Raw genomic sequence first — 8,779 nt, 5'->3', positions numbered from 1 at the left:
CTGGGCAGTCTTGCCGAAAATCCCACACGAGTTCTCGGAATTTGAATATCCCCGCCACTTCACAAGATCGCTTCTGTCGTCGACGCCGGCCCACAAGACGTTCCACGTAGGAGGACGAGGAGCCACTGGTGCCTGGTGCCATCGATACAAAGACAGATCTGTATGATGGTCGACGCCACCTTTTTCATCGAGAAGAGTCGACGGCGGACGCTGACGACTTGATCGATCGCCGTCCGGTGACTCGCGATGCTCTTCGAGCTCGTGAGGACGTGGTCCGTCGCCATCAGGACTCTTCTGAGCTTCTTGCCGAGGTAACATATCACTGTGCGGAAGACATCGAGAGCTTGAAACACTTTGTGCACCGTTGAGGACTATCGCAGTGGACCCTAGCCGTCGAGCAGACGAATACGTCACTTCGTGCGACGGTGGAGCGCCCGGCTCCGTTGGAAACGGAGATCGTTGCACTCTTGCTAAAAACCAGTTGCTGGTTTAGCTCTGAGATGTCGAGCGTATTTAGGCGACGCCCCGGCGCCAACGCTTCCACGTTCTCTCGCGCCAAATTCCGTTACGGCTTGAGCAAGCCCACATAAACCACCGAGAGGGTGCGCATCCTTCTCGGAGGTTTAGAGTATACAAAAGGCCATGCTTCGCCAGGGAGATTTAAAGGTCCGATATCGTTAACGAAGTTTTGTCTTAAAGACAGCAGAAACTGCATGCGTAGGAAGGTTTTTAGCATCTTATAAAACCAGGTCTCTGACCTTAAAGTTTATAAAATTTCTTCATCTGTATATTCTTTCTGCATGTCTTGGCTTTCAGCCATCCCATCGCAAACGTGTCGTAGGACACTCAGTGTGGAAAACAAGAAGAAGTCATCGACTTCTTTACGGACAGTGAGGGGGCTGATACCAGCTAGCCGCTCGGCTATTGCATCGTTCACCGAGCTCTGAGCCATGAAATGGCGGCGCTAGCGGGACGCGGGGATTAACAACCGTGCTCACGAAGTGCGGTGTAGCCGGTAGATGAATGCAGTGCATTGTTCAGAGCAAACTCTGCGAGTGGCACCATTGTGTTCCAGCGCTTCGGCACCTCAGCGTAGACGCGGCGATGAACGTCTTAAACGACGCATGTCACGCGCTCAGTTTGACCATCAGTCTGCGGGTGATCTGATTTTGACATTGTCAACTTGGTTCCCGACAACCTGAAAACAGCCGACCAAAACTTTCCAGTGATTCGTGGATCTCTGACAGCGACGATTGACTCCGGGAGTCCATGTTGTCGAAAGACGCGATCCACAAATAGCGTCGCTGTACCCACACCCTCGATGGTGTCCGGCACCGCCGCAAGATGAGCCATCTTGCTCAAAGAGCAAACGTCTTCAAAAACCACCACACCCGTGTTGCCCGCCGAGCCCCATATTCATGGACTGTCAACACCCGGAAGGTACCGGTAAACTGGCCAGCGGCGCCGAACCATACGGAGAGAATTTTCACCCTTTAACACTTTTCACACGTGCGCACATATGTGCTCTGGTCTACCAGTAGTGGCAGCTCACAGAGCTGTATAGCTTCTTAAGACCGAGATAACCACTGAGTGGGGTGTCGTGGGCCTCACAGAGGATACGTTATTTCAGATCAACATCGGGGGGAGTCCCAATTCATGGCGTATTTGTCAAATCGATGCTATGAACGGCAAACCGTTATCAAAAAAATGTTTATGTAGCCGTGCGCGCACTTGCGCCGACAACTTCTTGTCCGAGTTTCCAAACTCCTTGCTCCCGAGAACCTGTAACAGCGCTACCGCACATATCATCACCCGCGTATGCGTTGCAGATCAAATTTGTCACTGACGACAACACCGTCGTGACATGAGCAAGCTCATAGTCCGGTCTGCGTGACAACGCATCAGCCAATGCATTCTGCTTTCCTGGCTTATACTTCACCTCGAAGTTATATTGCGCAAAGGATGAGAACCACCTAGCCATTGGTGAACTATGTTCGAGAGTCGCGTACTCTCATCGCCAGAATGGCAGCCGATCTTCTTCCCGATGCGGTGACAGTGACCGTCTTTATGGATGGCCTTCGCCCTGGCTAGACCAGAATGGAAATCTTCCGTGTGCACCCGTCTTCTTTTGAAGAGTTAATGTTGCATTAAATGCCAGATTTATCTTTAAGACGGCACGACTTGCTTGAAATGTACACTCTAGCAGTTCATAAGACAGCCTCCTTCATGCACCAATACTGGCGTTGCCAGACCCTGATCGTCCTTTCAGTGTCGTCTGTGACACTTCGGACTTTGCCATTGGCTGTGCACTGCTGCAAGCAAACGCGGAGGGGCAAGATTGAGTGATCGCATCTAAATCTCGCCAGCTCAAAGCTGCTGAGAAGAACTTTTACGACAAGATATTACTTGCGACGAAGTATGCAGCTGTCAAGTTCAGGGTGCACCTGCTTGGCTCAAAGCCGTTTGTGATTTACACAGATCATCCGTCGCTACGCACTGAGACTCAGTCGTTTCACCTCTCGCAGTGGATGAATTTGTGGCTCTCATTCTCCGCAGAATAATCCTTCGAGGTGAAGTATAAGCCAGAAAAACAGAATGCTTTGGCTGTTATCATGCAGACCGGATTATGAGTATGCTCATGTCACGAAGTTGACGTCGTCAGTTACGGATTTTCTCGGAGCCGCGTACGCGGGTGATGGTATATGTGTAGCGCTGCTACAGGCTCTCGATAGGCTGATCGATAGGTTGAGCAATATTTTGAAACTATTTTGAGTGAATCAATATACATAAATTATGTGTGCTTCGATTTTTCAACAAGACGGATATATTAGCACATAAAATTACAGTTTCCATCGTAGTGCTGCCGATTTTAGGGATGTGGTTTATGCAGTTCAATCGATTTCAACGTATGACAACATTGACGCTGCTCAATTCTGGAACAATTTCTGTAAAATTGAAGTTCCGACAGCTGGAACCACTTCCACTGGATCTGTTAGCTTGCGTTATGAGCTCTACAGTTATATATGTATTTGCAAAGCTCATACAGACAGCTCTCGTAAATGCTGATGCAGATTTGATATAATCCATCGGGGAAGAACGATTTTTATATTTAAGTAACAAAAACAGTGTATTCACTTCGATTTTAGTGCTACTCCAACGACACTTCATTCGGCTGGTGGCACTTGGACACGACTGGCAAGTAGTCTTCATTCGTCAGGCGGTACTAGTTCGCGAACAACAACGCGTGTCCCTCGCATAATCTTCGATGATGCCGCTTTTGATAATGTAGTAGGATTGACTACTTGTAATGGAGCGCGCACATCAATCATAATCTCAATATTTTATCAAAATGACACAAAGATTAAGTTCCGCGATACTTCAATGAGCATTATTCGTTCAAAGAAATAAAAAACCGATTGACAAATATCTTTGGGTTAAGGTTGTCGTTACTCTTCGAGTGAGCGGATCGCGATCCACTCGTACTGGTTCTAATAATAAAACGAAGGTCATCGATCTTAACCAAGCTTTCTCTAAGCGAAGAGCTATGGTAGCCCCGCTGCACCATATCACTACATTAACTTTGCATTTGTCAGGAATAAAAAATTGTAAGTGGAATAGCACAAGATCACCCACACCCCGTTGGATTTCACTTTTCACTTGAACTGAGTAAATTAAATGGTACACGAAAAACGATATCAACTTTCTATTAGCGATTCGATGGCCGTCAGGAGTGATTTAGCCGTGGGTCTGCTTGACGGATTCTTCCGCAAACACTGTGATTTTATTCTTCCCAATTCAGGCGGAAGATCTTGGACGGGAGATGTCATCAAAAGGTAACCCACACTCCAAATGTCAACCTTGACCGTGTGGGACGAAGATGATGGTATTTCGGGAGCATGTGATTCTGCCTTCAAGTGAGTTACTTTCGCAGCCGGCGATGATGTTCCGTCATCAAAGTCAATAAGAAACCACTTGTCGCCATCAATTGAGTACTTAATCACATTTTCCCATCTCAAGTCTCGATGCATCAGATTGATTGCGTGCAGTGCCACTAGCGCCTTGAGGATATCGCGCAGAGCCATCAGGAGCTGCTTACAGTTTTCAGGCGGGGTAAGTAGACCAATGGGTGCCAGCTTCACATGCTTTTTCTTCATGTTTGCGTTCTTTAGCTCCACAATGTTCGGGACTGAATGATTCTTCATTACACGATGCAATCCCTTCAAATTACGGATTATTTCATCACTCGGCATGCTCTTGGGGTACGTCTTCACCACACAATCTTCTGCAAACTTAATCAGCACTCCATTGCTTCTATACAAAGTGATGTAATCGGGTATACCCAGCGGACGGATAAGATCCACAACAGGCTTGAAAAGAGTCGAAAGGTTGAGCATGGCGAGAAAGAACGACAGCCTGTCTTTGAGACTTTCCAAATTGTACGTTTCAATCTTTTCAGCTTTCGCACACGTCTCTTTTTTTTCGTCTTTTCGAATAGTGACCAAACACACCAGTAGTCCCACAGCAGCATAACCGAAAACGTAGGGCGCATCGTCATATCTCCATCTTAGTTTCTCATGCAATTCCTTCACCGGCACATCCAACTCGCCTCTTGCTTTTTCTTGACCGCGAAACACGCAAATATTACTATTTGTGCTATAGAAGCACAAATCTGGTCGATAGGCGCCGGTAGAAGCGGACACATTCAAGTTACGACGAAAGATCCCGTCAGTAACAAGCCTCAACAGCATCGCAATGACGGCATCCCACGAGTGATGATACGTTTGTTCAGACACCGACTCGGAACCGAATCCAAGAGGATCGATAATTTCCCTCAAAACTGTCCCAGTAATGTCTGAAATTGCTTCACGCGGTTCAGAATCAAATAACTTGTCTAGCACGCTCGATATCTCTCCTGTTGAGTTTCTCGCTGACATAAGTTGGAATAATCTGCCACTGACGGGGATCTTGACGTGAAGTGCGCGTTGCAGGTGGTCTTTCATAGCTTCACGGGTCGACGGTAGTGTTGTAACCCGCTCGTCCTTAATAGTCTTTATCCAAGCGTCCGGAGCGTCCTTTTCTTCCATTCTTTTCCTCTTCCTATTATTCTCAGGCGTCGAAGCACCCGTTGGAACCACCACCAGCACGTGAATTTGCTCCGCTTGAGGTGAAGGCATTCCATTCATCTCCAACACCTTCTGAATCAAATAGGTCGAGGATTTCTCACGCTTTGTATCCACCAATGACACCTTTTCAAAACCTGGCACCGCTTCTCTGTCTTCTATCGCAGCAAGGTCCACACTTGGTAGCCATCCTGTGCCCTTCTTCGCAAGATAGAGACGCAGGTCCTTAGCATCACATGTGATCGTTGCTGGATTCTCTGCCTTAATTGCCTTCTCCAGGTCCCCTACAGACTGTCCTACATCGATGTCTATAGGAAACACGCTGCCGACTATAGCACAGAAAAATTTCATCATTTTCTCTGGAGTCGGCAGATTCTTAGAATGAGAAAATAGGGAGAATTTCAACCAAAGATAAGATGTCGGCGTAGAGCAAAAGCCACCCTTAAGGTGGAGAGTAGATCAGCAGAAGGTGAAGAATTCCAAGACTATATTCAGCTTTTGTTTAATGCTAATGAAGCGTATCAGCACTCTCATATTCGTCCACCTGTTATTACGAGACTTCTACACTCTCGAGCTTATCGTAATGCAATTATGTTTGCCGATCATTTAAGCGTTGGCCAGTGGAGAGAGAATTGATCGAAGACCTTACCACTTTGTCAGCTGCCATTTTAGTGCGCTCACGGTTGACCCTCATTCGTTCCTCTCGTAGACAAGAAGGTTCTTGCGTCAAAGAAGGCGCTTAAAGCTGGGAAGAAGAACCAGTTAAAGGACGTTGCTGTCAACGACCTGCAGCTTTTTCTGGCTAAGAGGAAGGACGGGGAATGGCTAGATGGGGCTGGTTTGGCAGATATGATACTTGATGAGGCTGGCGCACCCGTTTCACGCGATAATAATGGAGCCCCAAGGTTTAAGAAGATGCATCTGTTGCTGTGGATAAACAATGGCATGCATTCCGGAAAGGCTTAGGATGAAGTTCACGTGCTGATGGTGGTTTCAGAGCAAGCACAAGGACAACTAGGATTGTGGCTCGTTACTCAATTTGTCGTTAACGCGTTGAACACGAAAGCGATTCGCTGCAGAGTGTACGGGATGGCGACGATACGCATCGGGTACTACGATTCTATTCGCCGTACCCGGGATGAGAGTGTCGCGTTTAGGAAGAAAGGCAAGAAGTTGTACTTCCATGTACTGTCCGAGACAAGTGCGTACTTTTATAAATCATCATTGCATCGTAGTGGCAGACTAACTCTTTGTCTGTTTGCAGAAGATGCTGCTTGCTATTCGAAACTGACCTGAAAACTGGCCCGCAACTTTGGACTCTCCGTTATATGACCAAGTATTTGCGCGCGTATGGCCGTATCATTGACTACAAGCGTTTCTAACATGGACACCTCGACTGACGAGTTCGAATAGCAGCGAATTGAGTGCGAAAAATCACTTTGTTTCGTACGGTAAGGCAGAAAACCTGTCATTTGGTGTCGAGAAAGCAAAGCAGAGACCACAAACGAGAATATGCCAAGTACGATCACGACTCAAATAATCGCCTTGTTTTTTCGCGCGATATGAATGGTTGTTACGACGGTATGAGCGTCGAGGTTCCCATTGTCAACATGAATGCAATTATCCTGACGATTAACTAAGACCGACGGTCCGCTCGTGATGAAGACGGTTCGGTATTCAGGGCTCAAACGGCAAAAGGGTCTTACAGTTCTTATAAAATTTGCTTTGAAGTGGGGCACTGTCATTTTGTCCGAGCAGTTAAGAAATGTGGATGAAGTTCACAATAGGCAGGGGATCAGCAAGTTGGCCGTAATTTTTGGGGACGGATGAGCCGATGGCAGCTCTGCGGGATGCAAAGCAACAAATAATTTGTTTCGCTTGGGTTGTCTGGAAAGCATTCCAGGCATAGAGACTGTCGCGAAAAGATGATGACAAGTCGCTTACAAATGACACGCGTTGCGTCGCACTAAGGCGCTTGGTGTGTATAAAGTGGTCGCAGCGATTCTAAGAATTAAGAAGATGCGTTAAGTACAATTGACATGGTAAACCGATTCGATTACATCTCTTGTATGCCGCAGTTTGAAACAATCCATCAGTAAAAAATATAAAAAGTGGTAAATAGCTTTTGTCTTGTCGACGCAGTTTGTAAGCGATCTGGGCTGTTCTTTGCCAGCGCAACGGTAAACGAATGCCGTACTCATTTGAAATGTGCGTTCCAAATCACGAGCATGATTTCATTTCACATGTCGACCCCTCACGCTTAGCTGAAGGATTTTGTTAGGATCTCGTCGTGTTGATCACCGCGTCCAGCGACAAGCTCACTCTCTCTGTATCCCTTGACCTCGAGTCCAAAGATATCATCCTTGACAATTCAGTAGAAGTTCTAGCTCATGGGCGCAGATTTCGACATGAAATTGGTTTCGAGCCAATTTTAATGAACTGTTTGATGCGTCAACAGTCACTTCCAATAAATCAAGTCGATATCACCGCCCAGTTTTTTATTATCGCGATACGAAGACACATGAGGAACAAGTCGATATTTTCAGCCCAAGATTAGCATTTGTGTGTAAGAATCACAAGGGGTTGGCGCTTCGTTTTAACCCTTTACAAGCATATCTCGTGTTATTCGTTTACCAATGAATACAGCATTTCGCTACGTTCTTGAGGGTAGAAATTCCACTCATCACCCTCAATGATCTGCGAGTGTCAACAATGGCCTTGGCCATCAAGCACGATGAGCTCAGCTCCTCCTCTGGTATCAACCGTACTAATGACTTTAATGAGAGTTTCTGCGCGGGTAATAATAATTGCTTCCCCTGAAGCTACTCCATTCGTTAGTCAATTTTTCGCGACAAACTTGTGCTACGTATGGTGGGCGCATCATACGGTAGTGCAAAACTGTCACTGTAAACGGAAGGGTGGTTAACGCAAGATAGTGTGATCGTATGAAGGTGTGGGTTGCATTTGCCTTAGATTAAGGATTTGGGTACTCTTGGAGGTAGCGGATTGCAACATGCTACACTCGTACAGGCTCTAGTATAGAACGTAATGTTTATGACCTTTGTATGCTTCTTCTAAGGAAAGAGCTACGGCAGCCCCGCTGCACTTGGTAGCACTCGTGGTCAAACTATACCTGAGTCATCACGACTGATCCTCTGTGAGGATGGAGCAATTCTCCTATTTGTCCCAGGGCATGCAGGACGGGCTTAATAAGCTGATGTTTTTGCTTGGCCCTGAGGGCGTGCAACACCTTGTGGTGCAAGGTTCCGAGGCAATCGGTGCGCGTCTAGAGGCGTTTTCGAGTTACGAAAACAGGCTGCTATAGTACCTGCAGCAAAGATGTCTGCATTCTTTGCGTCTATGACGCCACCGTCGGCGACGGATGATTTCTCCCACCCTAAGCCGCTCATGGCGAGCGTTAAGGTCTTTAAGGGGGAAGATAGAGAGAAGCTCTTGCTCTAGGTGAATGATGCTCCAGACCGAGTAACGGCGAGTGGCACTAGCCATCTCAAAGCTCGGTGGTCAAGCGCGAGAATGGGCGGCACTTCGGTAGAAGCTGCGCTTCCCTCCTGGGCGGATCTGAAACTGCAGCTCTCACAAGTATTTTCGCCGCCTAATCAGGCGTATCTCGTGTGATCGCGATTCCTTGCCGCTCGACA

At 47.1% G+C, this 8,779-nt stretch overlaps 2 protein-coding genes across 2 annotated transcripts; one reads left to right on the top strand and one right to left on the bottom strand.

Moving 5' to 3' along the window:
* Positions 1–3,695: 3,695 nt before the first annotated feature.
* Positions 3,696–5,474, bottom strand: PHALS_05354 (CRN-like protein; the record flags this gene model as incomplete). Its single annotated transcript, XM_024722916.1, has 1 exon — positions 3,696–5,474. One exon carries the CDS (start codon positions 5,472–5,474, stop codon positions 3,696–3,698), a length of 1,779 nt encoding a protein of 592 aa, XP_024573944.1.
* Positions 5,475–6,104: 630 nt separating this feature from the next.
* PHALS_05353 (uncharacterized protein) lies at positions 6,105–6,416 on the top strand (the record flags this gene model as incomplete). Its single annotated transcript, XM_024722913.1, has 1 exon — positions 6,105–6,416. The coding sequence occupies one exon, from the start codon at positions 6,105–6,107 to the stop codon at positions 6,414–6,416; it is 312 nt and encodes a 103-aa protein (XP_024573943.1).
* Between the last annotated feature and the right edge of the window lie 2,363 nt (positions 6,417–8,779).

This window comes from Plasmopara halstedii (assembly GCF_900000015.1).
Source record: "Plasmopara halstedii genome assembly, contig: Scaffold_289, whole genome shotgun sequence".
In the NCBI taxonomy this organism is placed as follows: domain Eukaryota; phylum Oomycota; class Peronosporomycetes; order Peronosporales; family Peronosporaceae; genus Plasmopara; species Plasmopara halstedii.
The sequence above is the reverse complement of the archived record's forward strand: the minus strand, read 5'-3'. Positions and strand labels throughout refer to the sequence as shown.